This window comes from Eptesicus fuscus, chromosome 11 (assembly GCF_027574615.1).
Source record: "Eptesicus fuscus isolate TK198812 chromosome 11, DD_ASM_mEF_20220401, whole genome shotgun sequence".
NCBI lineage: Eukaryota > Metazoa > Chordata > Mammalia > Chiroptera > Vespertilionidae > Eptesicus > Eptesicus fuscus.
The window spans coordinates 22540116-22563779 of NC_072483.1; the positions used below are offsets into that span (position 1 = coordinate 22540116).

At 39.0% G+C, this 23664-nt stretch overlaps 1 protein-coding gene across 1 annotated transcript in view; it reads right to left on the minus strand.

Annotated features, from left to right (window-relative positions):
- The window catches only part of LRP1B (LDL receptor related protein 1B), a 1704605-nt gene that overhangs the window by 514361 nt on the left and 1166580 nt on the right, over positions 1-23664 (minus strand). The window contains exon 32 of the mRNA XM_054723549.1: positions 21456-21605. Coding sequence (XP_054579524.1) covers positions 21456-21605 — 150 coding nt within the window. The remainder of the gene's footprint in view (positions 1-21455; positions 21606-23664) is intronic.

A 23664-nucleotide genomic window follows, 5' to 3' on the forward strand; every position in this document is an offset into this window, starting at 1 on the left:
CCGAGCCCAAGGCCAGGAAAGCTGCCCGAGGCTTTCCCGGCCTTGGGCACCAGCGGGGAGCCTGCACCGATCGAAGGAAACCACTGGGGGTCGGCTCCTGCAATCGGTAGCAGGGACGCTGGGTGCGGCCGAGCCCAAGGCCACCGCCCAGGGCCAAGCCCTGACCCTGAAAGAAGGCAGAAGGCGGTGGCCACAGCCAAGGCCTGGGTCCCCGGCAGAAAACTGGTGCAGGCAGCCAGGTGAATGAAGGTCTATTGCACGAATCTTTGTGCAAACGGGCTACTAGTTATTCTAATAAAAATCCTGGTCCTAGAAATTATTTGGGCAAATACTAGAAATATCCCCAATTTAGTCACTTTAATGCTTAGCTCATGCTTTGGGCAAAAGGGCTGTATGTGACTGAGAGAGAGAAAGAGAGAAAGTAATAAAAAATGACAACTTAGAATTATTATCACCTGAGGTTTGGGACATTTTATGGATTTTTCTTTTTTTCTTTTATTTTGATATCCCTGAATAAATGGGGCACTCAAGAACATATCCACTTTTTCTTCTAGTAGCAATGGAGTCTTGAACTTCTAACACTGAGTTTCATCACTGAACCTGAGGGCAGCAAGTAATGGCTCTGTGCTGCCCCTTCCATGGCAGCCATAATAAACGGGGATATTTCTGAGATTGGCTGCCAGCTCTCTACTAGGTAGTGTGGTATGGCGGGAAGATCACATATCTGAAGGTCAGCGATTAAGGAAGTAGGCCTGATCTCCTTTTGGAGATTGCAAATAATGAGATGATCAATTTAAAACCAAGGTAAGCAGAGAGCCATGGCTGCACCTGCTTTCTGCACTCTCTGGGGATAGTGGAGGGGTATAACGTGCTGGGCAGCAAGTGGGTGTGTGAGCACTGGACTCAAGAGCCGGCTGTAGAGCCCTATACAGAGCCCTTGTCTCCAGGTAAATCATGATTTAATTTTCAAGATGGAGAGTCCATCATTCTCAGCTGGGAATTTACACAGCACTCTACAGGCTTGTGCCAATCCACTGTCACCCCATACAAGTACTTCAGGAAGACAACCTCTGAGTAGAACACAGAGAAAATGACTTAGGAAAACAAGATCTTCATTTAATTCCTGTTAAAATGTGATAAAAGTGTCTTACAGTAGGAAATGACAAAAATGATATCTTTTCAGTGAAATCAGCATCTTCACCAGAAGAAAGAAAACTGGAATTTCAAGAAAATTGGGTGGCTAAAACTACTTAAGATGTACAGAACAAGAATAAGCTGTGCCAGTTAAGTTACTAATAAAGAAGTGGAGAAGCTGTAGCAGGTGCTGCTTTATGAGCTGTGCTCAGCTATATCTGAGGAGAATAAAAAACTGAGCCTTACTTAGTTGATAGACCAGAATGGGTTAGGTGATAAACTGCTACACCATTACACAAATGAAGAAGAATGTATAAGTGTTTAATTCATACTTTTTTACCAAAATAATTTTACAAATGACAACTTAACTAAAAGATACATATACATTTTAAAGGGAAGATATAAACCATTAGGTCTTAGAGGGAAAAAAAAAAAAAAGAGATCCTGGAGCAAAATTGGACATTTTTGTTTAATAAATATGAACTAAGATCCACAATGAAAATTTTAGGAATTTTCTAAAGAAAATTTGATAGTTAAAGAAATGTGAAAAAAGTTATATTTAAAAATAATAATTTGCATAATTCTGGAAATAAGTTTAATACACCGGTTTACTGTGATAAAAAATTATTTTAAATGTTAAAAAGTAGCTCAATCTGGCAGATATTTAAATTGAAACTGGTCTACCAATGTCTGCTTCTCTCCTAAGTGCATGACCCTAGTTTCCATCCATTTACCACATGTTTCCATTGGGATGGTCTAGCAGGTAATTAAACTCTTACGTTCAAAGTTTTAAAGATAAATTAAATCAAAATGAACAGATTGCATCATCTTGGGCAAATTCTAAGGCAGGTAACCTTATAAAAGATTGGACTTCCTGATATTCTGAGCAGGTTGGGACTTGGAATCACAGTAATGTGAACATTAAATGAATATGGTGAAATTTTGTTGATAGGCTTCATCAGGGGCCACATGCTAACCTGCCTAGCTCAGGGGAAGCCTGCATGGCTGCCTTGCAAACTCAGAGACCTAAAGTAACCACAAAGGGTGTCCTAGATTAGAATCTTCCTTAGACAAAGGCATTCTTTACCTTAAATAAGCATGTCTTTTTCTTTTGCATCTATGATAACATTTCTTTGCAATGTCAGGGTAACTCCCTTTTCCAGACCCCTCAGGTCATAACCAATGCACCAGGGTTGAAACCACAAATCCTCTCATTGTTTTATCATGTAAATTGTTGACTGTTAACTATCCTGTACCCACCTATGTAAAAGATGTATGTGGCTATCATTTTAGTTTTCATCTAATCCAAAAGGTTCCTCCCCACCCCCGCCACTTTGCTTTCTTTTACCTTCTTCATCTATCACCGGAGGATTTCTTGTAACCCACTAGTGTCATCTCTTTTTATTGTAATGTATAAAATAAGATGCAAAACTGATATTCTCTGGACCATTATTTCAATCCCTTGAGATTTTGCTTAATAACAGACACTTCCTCCCATTACCTGAGATGACCAGTCTGAAATCCACTATTACCAATCCTATCTAATAATAGACAAATATGCAAATTGACCATACCTCCAACATACCCACAAGCCATGCCCACCATCCAATCAGAGCAAGTATGCAAATTAACCCAAACCAAGATGGCTACAGCCACAGAGAGCAAGGTTTCCTAGGTAACAGAGGAAGCCAAGCTTTCTGCCAGCCATTGCAGGCCTAAGCCTCCACTCAAGCTACAAAGTTTCAATTATAGAAGGTAAACAAATTCAAACAAATGGCGGCAGAATGGAGCTTGAGAGAGCAGGCCAGGGTTGCCGCTGGCAACAGGGGAAGTAAAGCTTTCCACACACCCTGGCCGGGCCCACCCGCTTAAGGCAACAAAGTTTCAATTATAACCCCAACACAAATGGCTGTGGGCCTCGGAGGGAGCCCCAGGCTTGGCTCCGCTCCAGGCTACAAAGTTTCAATTGTAGAAGGAAAATAAATTCCAGGTACCAGGGCCTCCGCTTGCGTTGCCAGGGGGTGTGGCCCGCCTGCAAACCACCACAGGCCCCTCGCTCAGGCCGCCCCACGCCCCAAGGGAGCCCCACCCTGATCAGGGACACCCTTCAGGGCAAACCAGCTGGCCCCCACCCCTGTACCAGGCCTCTATCCTATCTAATAAAAGAGTACTATGCAGATTGATCATCACTGCAACACACAATATAGCTGCCCTCATGTGCTCAAAGATCCTGCCCCCATGTGGACACAAGATGGCCACAACAAGATGGCCAGCAGGGGAGGGCAGTTGGGAGGCACCCGGCCTGCAAGGGAGGGCAGTTGAGAAGGACCAGGCCTGCAAGGGAGGGCAGTTGGAGGTGATCAACCCTGCAGGAGAGGGCAGTTAGGGGTAACAAGGCCGGCAGAGGAGGGAAGTTGGGGGCAAACAGGCTGGCAGCAGAGTGGTTAGGGGGTGATTAGGCTGGCAGGCAGAAGCGGTTAGGGGCAATCAGGAAGGCAGGCAGGCAAGCAATTGGGAGCCAGCAGTCCTGGATTGTGAGAGGGATGTCCGACTGCCCGTTTAGGCCCGATCCCGGTGGGCAGTCGGACATCCCTCAAGTGGTCCCATATTGGAGAGGGTACAGGCTGGGCTGAGGGACAACCCCCCTCCATGCACAAATTTCGTGCACCGGGCCTCTAGTCCATATATAATAGTACCCAGAAAACAGGAATCTCAGTACACCTTGTCCTAGATATATTTTTTATTATTATATTCAGATCTTGGTTTTCAGTTTTTAGAAAACTGAAAAAATGGGAAACAAGCTTAGAAGATAGTCATCATAACATAGAAGGTTCTGTGAACCATGAGACAATGAATAAAATAAAGAAACCTAGGTATCTAACTAGATATTTCTGGAGGGGATACAATTGACATAATGACTATGAGAGCAAAAAAAGGAAATGATTAAACCTTAAAAATGTGAAAACGGTTAGGCCCAGAAATGCTACATCTAAAACTATACCCCAAGCTCTGCAAATAACTAGTTATATGGATAGTAATCACAATATCTATAATTACAAATATATATATATATATTTAAAACCTTAACTGTCCTAATATATAAAAAGCCAGGGGCCATCATGACTGAAACAACCAGACGGATGACCGAACGGAAGGCTGTGTGGGGCGACCAGGCAAGCAGGGGGGTTAGTGAGGGATGACCAAATGAGTGAACAGCAGGCTGTGTGGGGCAAACAGGCTGGCAGTGGGGGGGGGGGCTGTTGGGGGCAACCCGGCTGGCTGGGACGGCAGTTGGGGGCAACCAGGCTGGCAGGAGCAACAGTTAGAGGCGATCAGGCCGGGAGGCAGAGGAGGTTAGGGGTGATCAGGCTGGCAGGGGGGGCAGTTAGGGGTGATCAGGTAGGCAGGCAGCTGACCAATTAGGAGCCAGCTGTCCTGGATTGTGAGAGGGATGTCCAACTGCCAGTTTAGGCCCGATCCCCGGAATTGGGCCTAAACTGTCAGACAGACCTCGAGGGGTCCCACATTGGAGAGGGTGCAGAATGGGCTGAGGAGACCCCCCCCCCAATGCACAAATTTCAATCACCATGCCTCAAGTTTATATATAATTATTAGAGGCCTGGGGCATGAAAATTCATGCACTGGAGGGAGGGAGGGTCCCTTAAATCGGCCTGCCCCCTTTCACAGTCCAGGAGCACTCAGGGGCAGGAAGCGACCCGGCGATCAGGACAAGGTGACACCCCATCACACTTCTGCTGCTGCCACTGTTGGCAGTGCAAGCCTCAGCCGGCCCTGGTTACCTGAGCCTCGGGCAGCCCTGGGTAGCTGGGCAGCCACCATCTGAGGCTTGGCTGTGACCCGGGCTGGCCCTGGGAAGCTGGGGGACTGAGGGAACTGGGGGACTCTGGATGCAGGTGTGCGGAGTGGCCAGGCCCACTGGGCCCGGCCGTGCCCCACGCCTGCCACCCCAGAGGGGCTGAAGGGAATGGGTATCACCATCTTTGAAGGTGTGGCAGTCAATTAGCATATTCCCTCCTTATTGGCTGTGGGCGCCAACATCTTTGAAGGCGGGGCAGTCGATTAGCATATTCCATCCCTATTGGCTGTGGAATTTGCCATCTTTGCGAAGGTGTGAGGGTCAATTAGTATATTTCCTCTTTATTAGATAGGGTTACAATGATATTGTAGAAATGTTTATTGACATAGAAAGCGATATTTATGAAAAATTAAAAATGAAAGAAAGTTTATGTATGATTTTTTAAATGTCATAAATTTTAACCTACCTAAATAGAAAAGCTTTATACCACATTTCTTCATATCTTCAAATGTTACTATTTTTGCCTATTTAAATAGTTTACTGTATTAGTAATCACATTATATAACTTCAACTTTGATTTCAATTAATTTAAATTATATTTACTGTATGTCCCTTGAACACTTTGTTTCTTTTAATACTGTATGAGAATTAATAAACTGGCATTTCATTCTGGTTTAAACATACTACATATTATAAAGTTTCCTTATTTTAAAAATGCCACAATTGGCTGTTTTATGTTGGATAATTTACTGTTCTGTCCTTATTACTAAAATATGAATGTCATTTTTGTAGTTACTACCCAACTCTTGACACTGCCAAATAATACTGTATAATTACTGATTAGAAATATATGTGTGAGTATGAATATAAAGAATAAATGCTGTCACAAATAAATAATTTTTGGTGCTCTCATTTGCCATGTTCCTGTCTTTCCCAAATAATTTAATATGATATATCTATTCACTTTAAAATAAAAACATGTAAAACATACACATTATAGCACATTTCAGCAGGGGGGGGGATGTTGCCCATTTAAGTAATCAGTTACCAAAGTATTATGTCATTGCAACTCAATACATTCAATTTAATTGGATGGGACATCTGCCAGATAGCATACTCTTGAATCAGAAAATGAAAATAAAATTGTTGTTCATAAAATGAGCACCATCTTATAATCCTTTATTTTATTTTTAATTTTTTTTATTGGTTTACAAGAGAGAAACATTGATCGATTGCCTCCCATGCACAGCCTGATCCCAAACCAAACCCACAACCTGGGCATGTTCCCTGACCAGGAATTGAACCAGTGACCTTTTCATGCCCCGGACAAAGCTCAACCAACAGAGCCACATGGGCCAGTGCATAATTTTTTTTTATAGTTGATTAAATCATAAATGTCATGTTTGAAATTTAAATCATAAAATAAATGAAAATTCATGTGCCTATATAAAGAAATTCAGAATTATATTCCTGATTTGATCACTTTATTGTACCCTAATTTTCATACCTGGAAATCCACTAAATAAGGAACAAATCATCATATAATGTTCCTAAATGAGGAACATACCTCTGAGATTGCTAATACATACAGTTCTCATTCTATTCAGAATTTAAGGAAAAATGGTCATCTTATTGGTATAAAAGTCTTTTTTTCTTTTTAAGAAGAAGAAGAAAGATTAGTATCATCTGGAGATGTGATTTTTGTCATTCTACAGAAGTATTCCCCAACTTTGATTAGATTTATCACAATCCCTATGAAAAATCAGGATGGCATGATATAATGAGCGCCTAGATTTAATTTGCATGGAAATGATTTGAAGGTTTATTAGCTATTAAAAAAGACAATAACAAAAGAAAAAAAAAAAACAGGTTTCAAAGGAACAGTGGAGATAAATTTTCAAATAATACAATATAGTAAAATAATTTTGCAAGTTTATTTACAGTACTAGAGGCTGGGTGCACGAAAATTCTGTGGGGTGGGTCCTTCAGCCCGGCCTGAGCCCTCTCACAGTCTGGGAGCCCTTAGGGAATGTCTGACTGCCAGCTTACAGTCGGATATCTTTGCCTGAGCCCGGCTTCTGGCTGGGTGATGTTCCCACTGTGGGAATGCACTGACCACCAGGAGGAAGCTCCTGTATTTAGTGTCTGCCCCTGGTAGTCAGTGTGCATCATAGAGACCAATTGTTCTGCCATGTGCTCGATTTGCATATTAGCATTTTATTATATAGGACTAGAGGCCCGGTACATGAAATTCATGCATGGGGGGGGGGGTGTCCCCTGCACCCTCTCAAGTCTGGGAACCCTCAAGGGATGTCCACTGGGATCGGGCCTCAACGGGCAGTCGGACATCCCTCTCACAATCCAGGACTACTGGCTCCCAACCACTCGCCTGCCTGCCTGCCTGATTGCCCCTAACTGCTTCTGCCTGCCAGCCTGATCACCCCCTAACCACTCCCCTGCAAGCCTGATCAATGCCTAACTGCTTTCCTGCTGGCCCAATTGCCCCAGCTGTCCTCCCCTGCTGGCCTGGTTGCCCCTAACTGCCCTCCCCTGCCTGCCTGTTCCCCCCCAACTGCCCTCCCCTGCAGGTCTGGTCACCTCCAAATGCCCTCCCCTGCAGGCCTGGTCACCCCCAACTGCCCTGCCCTGCAGGCCTGGTTCCTCCCAGCTGCCCTCCCCTGCCAGCCATCTTGTAGCGGCCATCTTGTGTCCACATGGGGGTGGCCATCTTTGACGACATGGGGGAGGCCATTTTGTGTGTTGGAGTGATTGTCAATTTGCATATTACCTCTTTATTATATAGGATATGTTGTGGCTACTTTTTATAACAATCCATTTTATATATTTTACTATCCATATAGAAATATTCTGATATATAATATATTCCAACTTAAGGAGTCTTCAATATTTTTGCTGCCATCAAAAGCAATACTGGTGATTATGAGGTCAAATCCATCCTTAAAAAACTAAAAAATTTCTTCTGAGTTGAAATCTTAGCAGTCCTTACCATTCTAAAGTATTATTTGTGTCTTAGTATTGAACTGAAGAGTCCTCTTGTGAAGGTTTCTGAGACACCTACCTGTCCTTCTAAAGCTCATGACTTCTTTTAGGCAAAGCTCTTATCTCTATTCTAAGATAACAGAATCATTTTCCTCCCACATATAACCTCATTAAGAGTCAATTCAGTGCAAAGTAATCTTATCACTGGCCTTCTGAGTACTGTCCATCTTTGATACATCTATATCAAGAGTAACATAGAACAATTATACTTATAATTTAAAAACCTAAACCATTAGTATTTTATTAAAGGTGCACATGATTTACAGTTGCTCCTCTTTTCCCATAATGCACAAGATATTCCTTAAATAGAGTTTAAATTAGAATACTGTTCATTAAAATTAAATTGATATAGACATTTATTTTAACTTTGTAATACTTAATTTCCTCCCACAGTATATAAGACTATGCTGATACTGATTATGAAAGGGAAAATAAGAGAGATTTAAATATATTGAGGCTCAGTTACAATTTTTTTTTAATTTACCTATAGATAGCCCCAGAAAATACTGTATGATCAGAATATCATCTATTCATGTCAAATCTGAGTTGGAAAAAATTGCCAAATAGTTAAAAGGGCTCAAGTCTGATTAACTTCAGACTTGAAGTTCACCAGATCATGACATGATATCAACGTATGTGTTACAGTCCAACCTGAGATAATACCTACAATATATGGGCAGACTTCTGACATGACCTCCCCTGTTCTCTTGATTCATTTTCAAGCTCTAATTAAAATGCTGTTGTAATTATATTAACTCAAAAAATGATAATAAATCTAAAGCATAGTATGTTTTTTTCACTCTAAACATTTCACTATTTCTTCTGTTTAAATGAAAGGAGAGCCATGGGGCAAACCTATATAATAAAAGCCTAATATGCAAATTGTCCCCTTGACTGAGAGTTCAACTAGGGGGTGGGCCCTGCCAGTCAACTACCCTTGGCCCCTCCCTCTGGCCAGCCCCACCCCAGCTGGCAGCAGCAGGCAGCTGCGGGAAGGGAGGCCCTGGCCAGCAGCCAGCAGCTGCTAGGGACCCTACCCATGCATGAATTTTATGCACTGGGCCTCTAGTATAAAATAATTCTGTCTCTACTAAAAAAAAGTTATGCATTTCCAAATTTGTTCTTTTTTTTTAGTGTCATAAACATGAACAATATAATTTTTTTCTTAGAAATGATTCCAGAAAAGTTAACCTTTAGCAGTTTACAAAGGGAAAATAATCACTATTTAATTCTTTTAAATATGGTAAAGCTAAGATGACTTAATTATCCTATTTATGCTAATGAGACCATTCTCTGATCACTAATTATAATCTGGTTAAAAAATAGTACTATGATGCACTTTGGAATTGTAGTATTTATCCATTCTGTTTGGTGATTAGCATTAAGAAGAGCGACATATTGGAACATATGGCAATTTAAGGTGACAAAAATTGCTGGAATAGTATTGCATGTAGTCCTTCAGAGATTTCTCCTAGTACTTTTAATGTAAATTTTCATGGGCTATTAGTTTTCATTAATGGTGGTTTGAATACTTAGTGAAGACAACCATGTACTATACTTTGTGCTGGGCAAATTGCCTGGATATATTTCATATATTACTGTTACTTTAATGAATAGTGTTAATGGCAATTGCAAGACTGATGGCTTAGAAAATTTATGTGGATATATTTGAAGTTCGTTGAACTAAGTGGCATTGGTCAGTATACACTAAAAAGTAACATCCTTTTTTGAACAATATAATTTGAAAGCAGAATCACTTAAATATATAGCACAATTATAGTGCATTTAAAATAAACTGGTTCATACATATCAAATTATATGTAAATGTAATACATCTATAACAGTAGTAAAATCACTGGATCTTTTACTGAAATGTAAATGTAATTTTTAAAAAAATAGGGTATCATTTGAATCATTTTAAATGATATATTTGCTTAACTTTACTTATATTTTGTTAAGTGGACATGCTTATATAATTCAGGTATAAATACAACTATAATAATTATACAACTACCTAATATAATTTCACTGATGATCATTTATCTAACAATATTAACATTTTAAATCTTTGAAAAATGTAGCAATTTGCTTAATTTTTCTAATTTCTTTTAGAGATTCTTCATTTAAAAAAATTATTCTCAAGCATTATATTTCATGATTCATGAATGCTATTGAGTAATGTTTTATGAATATATTATCTGGTCTCTAGAGATCATTCAAAAATAGTAAATCTTTAAAAAAAAACTAAGTTAATTTTTCTAAGTCTAGGTAATTTTAACTTGTGTAATACAATTCCATATACATATAAATCATTCAAGTTTTTAATTTTATAACATTTGAAGTTAAGGCAAGAAAACTAGAAGTTATTCAAAGTTAATTTTGTTCTGATTATAATTAGTATTTTCTTCATATGGCTGATTTTATGGTTTAATATTTGTATAAACATTAACCCTAATAGCTTAAAATAATCATATTTATCAGAATTTCTTTTCTTTTTTATTAAAATGCATAATCGTTAATAGTAACATTGTATATAATGCAGTGGAAACAAAGTTGAACACACGGGACAGAACTAATTTCATCATCATTAGTAATTTCATACACATGAAGGCTAAAAGCTTCCCGTTAGAGAAATTACTGCATATTACTACTTTTAGCTCATATGCATAAATTAACTATGTATTCTATTTTAGTAGATACATTAATGGCTGCAGTGAAACCCCATGAAACATCAGGTATTTTTTTAAATGTAGTAAAAATTTCATGGAGGGGAGGAAGTAGGTTAGACGGCCATTAAAAAAAATATATATATATATATATATGCTCCCCTTTCAAAAGCAAAAGTGTTTAAAAATATGGTCAAATAGTAAATTTGCAATTTCATTTCCTCTTCCTTATAAACTCTGTCTTCCGTATATGTTCTCCACCCAGATACCTGAACAACTCAGTCCCTCACTTCAAAATTTTGCTTATCATTTCTCGTGAAAATCACCAAGGCCTGCTCCTTCTCAACCCACCTCTGCACTCCCTATTCCTTTGACCTGGTTGAATTTTCTCCCTTAGTACCTTGCACTTGCACCACCTGAAAAACTTTATTTCACTTATTTGCTTATACACTGTTCCTGGGGCCCCCTCCCCCACCCCAGGGAATCTCAGCACCTGATGACAGTGAATTGTTATGCCCTGCTGGATTCTAGCACCTAAATAGTGCCTGGCTCATAATTGGGACAGATAAGAATATTATGTGGCCCTGGCTGGTGTCGCTCAGTTGGTTGGAGCCTTGTCCCTTACACCAAAAAGGTGGTGGGTTCAACTCCCAGTCAGGACACATGCCCGGATTGTGATTGTGGGTTTGATCCCCAGAGGCAACTTGATCAATGCCTCTCTCTGTCTCTTTCTCCCCCTCTCCCTCCCTCTCTCCTTCCTTCCCTTTCTCTATTAAAAAATATTATCTTTATTATTTGATACCGTATATAAGTATAGAATAAGTGTAAACATATGATGCCAATCCTGACCATTTTTCATTCACTTGTATTTAAAAAAAAAAAGAACACAAACATAAAAGATATGTATCTTCCTTCCATTCTCTGCCACTGGATCTTTCTCTTCAAGGCAGTTCCTACCATCAGCTTTTATAAATGCCACATTCACTTTTACTTTTTTAAGGATTTCTATTTTAGCCAAAATTTGGTATGATAGGTCTACAGTCACAATATCAGGCTTCATACAGTTAGTTGATTGGCCTCTGAGGGTCAACAGGAATCTTTTTGGTACAGAGCAATTTTCTCAAGCTTACTACTATTAACAGTTTGGGTCAAAGAGTTCCTTCTTATTAGGGAGATGATGCTGTGTCTTAACCTTTTGCACTCAGATGTCGAGTGAGACTCAACATGGTTAGCATTGGTAGCAGCTCTTTTTATACTCTTTGAATGTATCAATAATTTGAAATATAAAAAAATCCAAATAAATAAGTTTGTATGAAAAGAAACTCCAGTTTTTTATTCTACTGCCATGCTTTGTAACATCTGGGGTATTTAAAAAATTAAATCCCAAGTAGAATAGAGGAATTGAGAAAAAAGCGAGTGCAAAGGGTTAATAGCTACATAAAATTTTATTTTACATATCTATATATATAAAAGGCTAAGCGACCATTCGACTGGCCAGTAGGTATGACACACACTGACCACCAGGGGGCACACGCAGGAGCTGCCGAGCTGCTGTGACTTGGCAGCAGTGGTTCTGGGGTGACGCATCTCAGAACCAGAGAGGAGGGAGTTCTCACATTCTGGGACCTCTCGGGGGATGTCAGAGAGCCGGTTTTGGCCCAATCCCGCAGGCCAGGCCGAGGGACTCCACCTGCCAGAGGGACCCCGCTCAATTCACAGATTCACAGATGCAGTCAGCAGGGGAGAGACCACAGGAGGTTGGCTCCAGTGTGTCTGGCCCGTCTAGCCCAGTCCTGTCCCACTGGCCACCTTCTAATTAACTTCCTTTCAAAGAATCATGATTTAGAAAGCTTGCTACACTATTTATTAACTGTTTAACCTGAGCAATTAATTCAGGCTGGCTGGACCTCAGCTGGAACCTCTGAAATAAGTAATGTTAATGGTTCCTCTCTCAGGGGATTGAAGTGAGAAATGCATGAGTTAAGATTTGTAAATTAAACACTAGAATGCTTTATTTATTTAGACTATCTATTATTATTATTATTCAAGAGAATAATGCTGTTAGGCCCACTGTGAGAGACTAACTTTAAGAGCTTAAAACATTCAAAACACCAGTTTTTCTTTAGTTTTGGAACTCTTTCACTTCCTTATGTTTATGGATACAGTTTTCTTCTCCTTCCATTAATCTGTTTAGTTCCTTTGAGAACAAACAAAATCCAATACAACCTTTCTTTTCTTACACATCTAAGTACATATGTACATATAACATGTGCCAGAAATGGTTGCCTATATTGTACACATTTATCCTGTTATTCATTTTCTTTCAATTTTAATTCAAGTTATTATATGTTAAAGCATCTCCTTTTCATATTTATTTCAACATGTACAGTCATCCCTCAACATTCATGGCATGGATTGATTCCAGGACGCCCTCAACGATACTCAATTCAGACGCTCAAGTCCCTTATATAAAACTAGAGGCCTGATGCATGACATTCATGCACTGGGCTGGGGGGGGGGGGCGCATGTCCCTCAGCCCAGCCTGTGCCCTCTCACAGTCCTGGACCCCTCAGGGGGTGTCTGCCTGCCATGGAGACTGGAGAGGCTCCCACCACTGCCGCTGCGCTTGCCAGCCATGAGCCTGGCTTCTGGCTGAGCGGCCCTACCCCTGTGGGAGCACACTGACCACCAGCGGGCAGCTCCTGCATTAAGCATCTGCCCCCTGGTGGTCAGTGCATATCATAGTGATTGGTCATTCCGCCATTCAGTCGATTTGCATATTAGGGTTTTACTATATAGGATGCTGTAGATTTGCATATAAATTATATTTGCTGCATGTAGGCTACAACAGGGTGTACATACACATCACTTCATTCCTGTGGATTTAGCGGTGTGCTCAACTCTTAGCAAGTTCAATTAAGCTCAACGTTTGTTTTTTGGAACTTCCTGGGATTTTTTTTTTTTTCTTGGACCCATAGTTAACTGAATCTGGGGGTGTGAAACCCACAGATATGGAGAACCGACTATCTTTAAATTCTACAATATATTTAGGGTTGTAACCATTCTATATAAACATGTTCCTGATCTTATTGAAAATATAATTTGATTGCTGTGGCAGATGATTTTCTGCACGGATGGCCACTGTTTCATTTATTCATACATTCTACTCCTACTTATTGAAATGTATTCAGTGTAAGCACCTTGCTGTGTGTCATGAATGATGCCTATATGAATAAAATTATGTCCCAAATTTTGAAGAAGTTAGACATGTTCACAATCAGAAAAGGAAAAAAAAACACACACACACACAACATTCTACTGCTTTAGGAAAATACAAAAGAAAGTTCATAGGAGAAAAAAAAATCTCAAATCAAACTGAGGTAAAGTTGAAGTAGGCCTTGAAGGGTGGTATTTCACCTATTAGGTATCAGGGTAGCTAATAAATGTGAAAAGCAGTCAAGAAAGAAAAAGAGAGAGACAAATAGAAATAAGCAGGCATGGCTCACTCTCCCTCCTAGGAGCTGCCAAAGCCTGTCCCCTGTCCTTTTCCCTCCCTGTGCCCCCCTCCCCCCAAAAAAAGAAAGAAAGAAACAGGCGTGATCAGAGAGAGGGGGACGATTTGCCTGGATTTGCACCTGACTGACAGACGTAGAGGTAGAGGAGGATTAAATGAAAACAGTTATAACAGGAAAGGCTCTTCTGGGCAGGGAAAACAGCTCTTAACTTTAATCAACATCTTTGAACTTGAATCTCAGAGGACTGGGTTTTAACAGATCTCATTGACCCTGAGGTGACATACAACTTTTGTTGAATGAAAAGGAAGACAGAATGAGCATTTCACAGTAAGTTGTGAGTGCTATCTCAGCTCTAAAATACTAGAGCTGAGTAGGGGGTGCTACAGCAGGTCAGAACAGGGCAGGGCCTGATCTTGGAGACTGGAGATACAGAGCGTGAACAGACGTAAGGGGTTGCTGCATTAACCCATACGAAACGTCCAGTACTACCTCACGAGACTGTGAAAGGAAACGAAACAACAAATCCAAGGGGAGAGCTCTCAGATTATAAAGGGAAAACTGGCAATCCAAGGAACAGAAACCACGTTTCAGCCCCTTTTCACATTCAGAGAGAGAGATATATTTAGTAAGCTTTGATTTTAAAAAGCAAACAAAAACCCTGCACTTGGCAACAAATAAAGCAGACTTGCATTGCATAGAACAGAGAGAATGACTCCATAAGGCAGACTATTGAAGTCAAGAACTTTGAAGTTATCAGACCCGCTACAGTGGCATAAGAAGACGAGGGTAGAGGATCCTTTCAGACTAGATTTCAGAGTGAATCTGTGAGTGCTCAGTCTAAGGATCTTAACAAGACTAACGGCACCAGACTCACACCCTCACCCCATCATTAATAATGCTCCGTACATGTCAGGACAACTGGCCATAATAATTTATCTTAGGAAGTAGGACAAGGGCTTTTGACGATTTCTGCATGCCAATTTTATGGGCTGTGTATTATACACATATTTTTCAAATTTCTATTATTTTTTAATATATGTATATTTGAAGGTTCATAACAAGTATACAAATTGAGTGCTAGAGATGGTTTATTTTTAATAAATCCTAACTTTAGTCACTATACCACACAATATTTTGCTGAAGTGAATACAGATACAGATTTTAAAAAGCATATAACTGAGAAACTAGCTGAGAGAACCTAAGTGTTACTGTAGGTAAAGAATACTTTGTTGCCTTTAGATTAGAGTTCCTTTGAGTCAGCAGAGAGCCCAGGCAATTTTAAGAGCTTTCTTGTAAAAACTCCAGTGGAAACATTAGAAACATTTAATCCCCAACAATATTAACATTATATCTTTTTTTTTTAATCCTCACCTGAGGATATTTTTCCATTGATTTTTAGAGAGTGGGAGGGGGAGAGACAGAGAGAGAGAAACATCTATCTGAGAGACACATAGATTGGTTGCCTCCTGCATGAGCTCAGACCAGGGAGGGGCCTGCAACCGAGGTAGGTGCCCTTGACCGGAATTGAACCCAGTACCCTTCAGTTCACAGGCTGATGTTCTATCCCTGACCCGAACCGTCTAGGGCTCCATTGATTTTTTTTAGACAGAGTGGAAGGGAGGGGGACAGACAGAGAGAGGGAGAAACATCGATGCCAGAGAGACATATTGATTGGTTGCCTCCCACACATGCCCCAACCGGACTTGGAATCAAACTTGCAACAGAGATACTTGCCCTTGACCAGAATTGAACCCAGGATACTTCAGTCCTTGGGCCAATGCTCCAACAAATGAGCCAAACCAGGTGGGGCAAAACTATATCCATTCTTGAGCAAATAAATATGACCTTCGCATGCGTATTCAGATGGTTCTGGAAGCCTTTTAAGCTGACAGCCTTGGCTTTCCTGGGGCAAACTATCCATGTGCTAGACTCTCCATGGCAACCATAATGGTTATTTCAAATTTGTGAAGTGAACCTATGAAAAGTATGAGCAAATGTCCTTACGGGTTACTTTTATTAAAATTTTTCAAGGGCTCCCTAAAGGGCAAGTTATTGTTTTGTTAACACTGATTTAAAACAAATGTGGGCATAATCAAATCAAGGGAAGTTAACTCATTATAGGTTTGGGTTTATATCTGATAGGAGACTAAAAATGCACATAGAATATGCCTTTTTTTATTCCTTGATAGACTGTAACAGTAGACAAAATTCAATATCCTTCTAATATTTACACATTAAACTTATTCTGGCAAATTGCTACTTAAAACAAATCAATAGTATAATATATTTAAACTGCAATTAATAAGAAATAAATTCAGCGGAGAGCTTAAATATTCATAGAAAATGCATAATTAAATAATATTTTTTTTGGCCTTACCTGTGACTCAAAGTTTCTTTTATTTTAAAAAGAATTTCGCCAATTTTTGCAAGTGATTCAAAGATTAGATGGATGTTGGAGATAGCTACTTAGACATTTATAAAAAGTATCAATCCATTCTAAAGACAAGAAATTTAAGCAACTCTATGTTGTAAACATCCACCAAACTCCTAATTAGATATCAAAATTGAATAACTTTGCCAAACTTCTAAAACAGATTAATATAAACTCTGATTAGCATAACTTCACAAGTGAACTTTATTTTTATTGACAATTTTTGTCTCTCCTGTATTGCTTCAACTTAGACGATGGCTTATTTTAAACTATTTCCTGCACCCTTGAGTCAAAACATTAGTGATAAAATCATACAAGGTTTTTGGGACTTTGTAACTTATTTGGTCAAGGTTCATATTTTTGCAGAATAGAAAACTAAGGTCTAGTAATTGTACCAGAACTATAGCTGATTAATGAATAGTAGGAACCTAAAGTATACTTATTTAATTGATAAAAGTGATAAATTTAGTAATTTTTAAAGCTTACATTTAATTCTAAAAGTCTATGTTTTAATCATACAAAGAAGAATATATGTACATGATTCAGATATCATGGTAAAAGTAATTTCTCAAGATCATTTAGCCCCATAAAAGTACAACAATAAAAGTAGATGTATAATTGAATTTCAATGAGAGTAACTGTGTATGCAATGGATTAGCAGGGAACAATGAATAAACATCTCATAAGATGTGCATGTAGTATAGAGCTTTAAATTTAAGCTTGTGACCTTTATAGTGCTCTGGACTCAAATCCTTTTGCTCTAGCAAAACTTGACAAATTATTACATGACTCATTTTAATGTACTATGTCAAGATCACTTATGATAAATAAGATATCAACCATTAAATTCACCAATGAGAGGTATTTTCTATAAAGACATACATATTTCTTCAAGTTTGCTTGAATAATCCCCATACTCTCACTTCTATTTTAAATCAATGATCCATTTGCCCCAATTAAAAATACAGATAAGTCATCATCCTACAATTTCCTGATTTGCATCTTAATTTTCTCCAAATACCAATAAACCTATTTCTGCCAGTACATTTGTTTTATTTGTATATTTTCACTCAGCTCCATGAATTGATTTTTCTAACTTTCTCTTCAATGTGAATACAATATATACAGTCTGCTCTCAAACTGCATATGCTAAATATAATACATAAATAACCCACAAGTCCTAATTTTAGCCAATAGTTTTAACCTCCTCCTCCTCACAAAGGCACCTAAAATTGAATGGCAACTTGATTAATTTGCATTTAACTCACTGTCTCCTGCAGATATTAATGATCAAGAAAATACCAGTGTTATATGAAAAAGATGAATAAAAACAAACAAATAAACTATATTTGAAAACTAGGTAATCAATAATTAAGTATAACACAGCTGACTATACATTATCTTATAGCATAAGCCACTTGAAAATCATATAAGAAAAATGTTTTAGTGTATCATTATTTCATGAACCTGAAGTATATTTATAAAAAAATTCCTTAAAAAAAGGAGTTGCTAAGTACTGAGGAAAAAAAATTAAGGAAAGTAAGTAGTAGATAAAATTTTACAACTACAAGCTATTGTATTTAAAAGCAAAAACTACTGTATTTGCTAACTCTCACAGTTGGAAAAAGACAATTGACAGGGTCATTTTTTAAAAAAAAAATGAGTAATAGTTTAATGTTCAAAGTTACAACCTAGTCAGCTTATATCTAATAACTGGAAATATGTCTTAGTTTAGGCTACTATAAGAAAAAGACCAAAAAAATGTCATGGCGTACACCACAAAAAGGGTTTCTCACAGTTCTGGTGCTTGGAAGTCAAAGATCATGATGCCATCACTTCCGTGCTCTATCCTCACATGGCAAAGAGAGAGAGGCTAACATTCTGGCCTCTTCTTAGAAGGACACTAGTCCATGTGGGCTGTACCATCACAATCTAATAGCTTCCAAATGCCCCCACCTCCACATGCCTTCAGGGCTTCCACATATAATTCAGGAGAACACAAACATCAGTCCACAGCAAACGGCATCAAGAGTCCTCATCAACTGCCATTGGACACAATGTGCAAATCAATCCTGACAAAGTAAACTCTGTTCCTTGACACCATGGAGAAAAGGTAAAGCACAGACAGTACTGCATGTGAAGCATGTCACCTTCCGCACTCCACCTGTGCCTGCTGGCTGGGTGTGGGGAGCATTCGAGAAAGGAGCAGTGGCCCCTGATAGCATTTCAGTCCTGCCCCTCCAGTCATCACCTACAGTTAGACTATTCAGGTCCTCTCCATGTGTCCCTGGCACTTCTAGTGCTGCTGTCTCTTTGCTAGAGTCTAGGGTTGGTATTCATGAGAGAGTGAGTCTATACTCAGGCCCTTTAAGAGGACCCCTGTGTCTATAGCAGTCCTCAGTGACACCTGGATGGAATCCTTGCTGATTTTCACAGCCGGAGGTTGTGGGTACTCCTCTTCTCTGCTCTCTTGCTCTGGGCTAAGGAGCCTAGTTGTGGAGCTGGGACTCCTTGCTCCTCAGGGATATCTATAGCTGAGATATCCCTCCCAATTCCTAACCACCACACATGGGTATGGGATCAGCCCATTTTGTGTCTCTGCCCTCCCTACCAGCCTCAATATGGTTTCTTCTTTACATCCTTAGTTATCTGAGTTTTGTTCAGCTAGTCTTTAGGTGGTTCTCATGGGTAGTTGTTCTATATTTTAGTTGTAATTTTAATATGGTCATTAGAGGATATGAGCCCAGTGTTTATCTACTCTACCATCTTGACCAGGAAGAATTAACATAATTAAAACATCCATACTACCCAAAGCAATCTACAGAGTCAACACAATTCCTATAAATATACCAAATACTTTTTTTTCACAGAACTACAACAGATAATCCTAAACTTCATATGGAACCACAAAAGGCCCTGAAGAGCCCAAGCAATCTTGAGAAAGAACAAAGTTGAAGTTATCATGCTACTTGATAAGCAAATTATACTACAAGACTATAGTAATCAAAACGGCATTCTAGTGGCATGAAAACAGACATATAGATCAACAGAACAGAATAGAGAGCCCAGCAATAAATTCACGCCTTTATGGTCAATTAATGACAAAGGAGGCAAGAATATACAATGGAGTAAAGACAGTCTCTTTAATACATAGTTTTGGGAAAATTGGGCATAGAGAAGCAAAAATATGAAACTAGACCACTTTTTTACATCCTATACAAGAATAAAGTCAAATTGGATTAAAGACTTAAATGGAAGACCTCAAACCATAAAATTCCTAGAAAAAAACAAACAAAACATAGACAGTAAACTCTCTGGCATTGCTCTTAGTAATATTTTGGTAATTCTCAAATATATAAACTTATCATTATTATATTTGTTATTGTGTAATTGTTTTAGGAAACCAGGAACTGTACCCATGTAAGACAGTTAACTTAATTGATAAATGGTGGGTGTGTTCTGACTGCTCCAGCAGCTGGCTGTTCTCTATTATTTCCCCTCTCATTAGACCTCCCTATTCCTTGAGGCACAATAATATTAAAGTTGGGCCAATTTATAACCCTATAATGGCCTCAAAGTGTTCAAGAGAAGGGAAGAGTCGCACATAATTAAATCAAAAGCGAGAATGACTAAGCTTGGTGAAAAAGGCATGTAGAACGTCTAGGAACAGGCCCAAAGCTCCATGTTTTGGACCAAACAGCCAAGTTGTGAATGCAAAGGAAAAGTTCTTGGAGGAAACAAAAAGTGCGTCTCTTTTAGTGAACATACAAATGATAAGAAAGTGAAGCTGTCTTGTTGTTGAACTCACTCCCGGTGAAGATGCTGTGAAGGTTGTCGAAATGACAAACAAAGGATTTAGAATATTATGGGAACTTAGTTGATAAAGCAGTGGCAGTTGGCAAAGCAGTTTGAGAGAATTAACTACAATTGTGAATGCTCTACCATGGGTAAAATGCTATCAAACAGCATCTCATGCTACAGAGAAATCACTGTGATGAGAAGAGTCAATTGATGTGACAAACTACATTGTAGCCCTATTTTTAGAAAATGCTACAGCCACCAGGACCTTCAGCAACCACTACCCTTACCAGTTATCAGCTATTGACATTGAGGCAAGACCTTGCACCAGCAAAACCATCACAACTCTTGATGAACTCAGATGATGGTTAGCCTTTTTAGCAATAATGTATTTTTTTTTTAAATTTAGGTATAGACATTGCTGTTCTAGACATAATACTATTACACACTTAATAGACTACAGTATAGTGCAAATATAACTTTAGTATGCATTGAGAACCCCCCCAAAAATTAGTGTGACTCACTATCTAGCAATATTTGCTTTATTGTGATGGTTTGGAACCCATCCTGCAATATCTCCGAGGTATGCCTGTATAGAAAAGAATTATTTGCTGGAGAATAATTTTTATCATTGTTCAATGGACCCTGTGGCCTTGTCTCTTGAATTATCTGCATGGATCAAGCTATCCTTTATAAGTAGAGATAAGCCACATTTGTTATTGTGACAAATACACAATGCCCTTACACTTTAAAACACTTCAGCAGAACATAAAAAATAATCATAAAATAAAACAATTCACAGTAATCCAAGAAGCAATAATAGTAAAGTCCCTGATCTGTATAATGTTACAAATCTGTTCGCTAATGTTAAGAAAAGAAGAAGAAGGGAAAAAAAAAAACACCTCATAGAGATGTGCAATTTAAATGTGCTTCTGGAATTAATGGAGCAGTGACTCTTCTCAGCTTTTAATTGATCATAATTAATCAACCTCCAATCAATAATAACATCCTAACTATAGAACCACTGTACTTACCCATGATGGTTAGGGCTGTAGCTTTTGTTAATTCTTCTTTCATTGACTCTATTACTTCTAAATTACCACCATCTAGGTTGCATCTATTTATGGTTCCATTTCCGGAACTGATCCAATAAAGCTTGTTTTCCACATAGTCTATCGATAGACCTGTAATTAAATTATACATCTTAAACATAAGGGTAGCCACTTAAATTGTAATAGTCACCTAGCACTAAATTTCAGGGGGAAAAATACGTTGCAAACTTAGATTTTTGTCTGAAAATATGAGGTCTAGCTAATGGAAAATATACAGGGGTGGGCAAAAGCAAGTTAATAATAATATAATATATAATATAATAACTAATGAATAAATAATACAAAGATAAATTCTGTTTTGCATACTTACAACTGTAAACTTACTTTTGCATATATATATATATATATATATATATATATATATATGCTGTTTTAACTTTCTGTGAAACAATATACTTTAACAGGCACTTAACCATTATCTCTGTTGATTATCACAACAATCTTGTGACACTGATTTCTACTTTACATATAAGGAGAATAATATAAAGAACAGTTAAAAAATGAGTCCCTAAATAGTAGATGGTCATCCCAGAAATTTTAATAAAGGTTCTCTTTCCAAATTGACTGCCTGGCCTCTTATTATACTAGTTGGCTTCATAAAGGTTTAAAGTGTAATATACATTTATGACACTAATTTGACTTATATAATGTACAATCCTTCCTCTACTTTTAGTAAAATTTATCTTATGCACATATAAACTTAAATCGGAGGTTTCAACTTTTTTCAAGTAAATTCAAAGGTAGAAGAAGGTCAAGAATTAATAATTTCACTGATATATGCAATTCAATGGGGGTCATTTAGGGGCTGCCTAGAAAGATAAACCATTCAACAAGTAAGTGAACTAAGCCAAAGTCACAATGTGTCAATCTAGGTCAGTGGTCGGCAAACTCATCAGTCAACAGAGCCAAATATCAACAGTACAACGATTGAAATTTCTTTTGAGAGACAAATTTTTTAAACTTAAACTTCTTCTAATGCCACTTCTTCAAAATAGACTCACCCATGCCGTGGTATTTTGTGGAAGAGCCACACTCAAGGGGCCAAAGAGCCGCATGTGGCTCAAAAGCTGCAGTTTGCAGACCACGGATCTAGGTTAACTTTATTATATTTTACTAGAGGCCTGGTGCACAAAATTCATGCATGGGGGTGGGTCCTTCAACCTGGCCTGCATAACAGTCTGGGCCCCCTTCAATCTGGGCCCCCTCGGGGAATATCCCTCTCACAATCCAGGACTGCTGGCTCCTAACCGCTCGCCTGCCTGCCTGCCTGCCTGCCTGATTGCCCCTAACTGCTTTTGCCTGCCAACCTGATCAACCCCTAACTGCTCCCCTGCTTGCCTGATTGACACTTAACTGCTCCCCTGATGGTCTGATTGCCTACAGCTGCCCTCCCCTGCCGCGACCGGCCTCCTCCATCGGGACCTGCCTTCTCCATGCCGCACAGAGCCACAGGACCCCCAGGCCTCACCATGCAGAGTGGTCACCAGGCCCTGCCTCCACTGTGCATGCAGCCATCTTGTGGTGGCCATCTTGTGGTGGCCATCTTGTGAGGGCATTGCAAGAGGGCGTGATGCCACCTAGGCTTTTATTATACAGGATGGACCATTACATATATTGGAGTGGTATTTATGGTTTTTAAAGTCTCAGTATATGTACATTTTGATTGCCGAGGGTTCTTAGTACACATCTTTTTAATTACATGCATGTTAAATAGGCTTGGGATCTACTAGTACATTATAACAATAACTCTGTGGCTCCAATTTGGTCATCTGTGATCCAGAACAAGATGGATCACAGGTATTGTATTCCTGAGTTATATATGGACATCCATATAACTCAGGCATACAATATGGTAAACTTTCTGAGATCTCCCTCAGAGAATGGACTGAACAAATGACAAAAACTCTCCTCCTCATAAAAAATATCTAATTTTATTTTTTTATAAAAAAGGAAGGAAGGGAGGGAGGAAAGAAAGGAGAAAAGTAGGGACAAAGGGAAAAGGGAAGGATGGAGGGAAGAAAGGAGGGAGGAGGGAGGGAGGGAGGGAAGGGGAGACAAATGAAGAGAATTACAAGTTCAAGTGCATTGAAAGTGGGTTAAAACAGCACAAACTTCTCAACTATAGATAGTC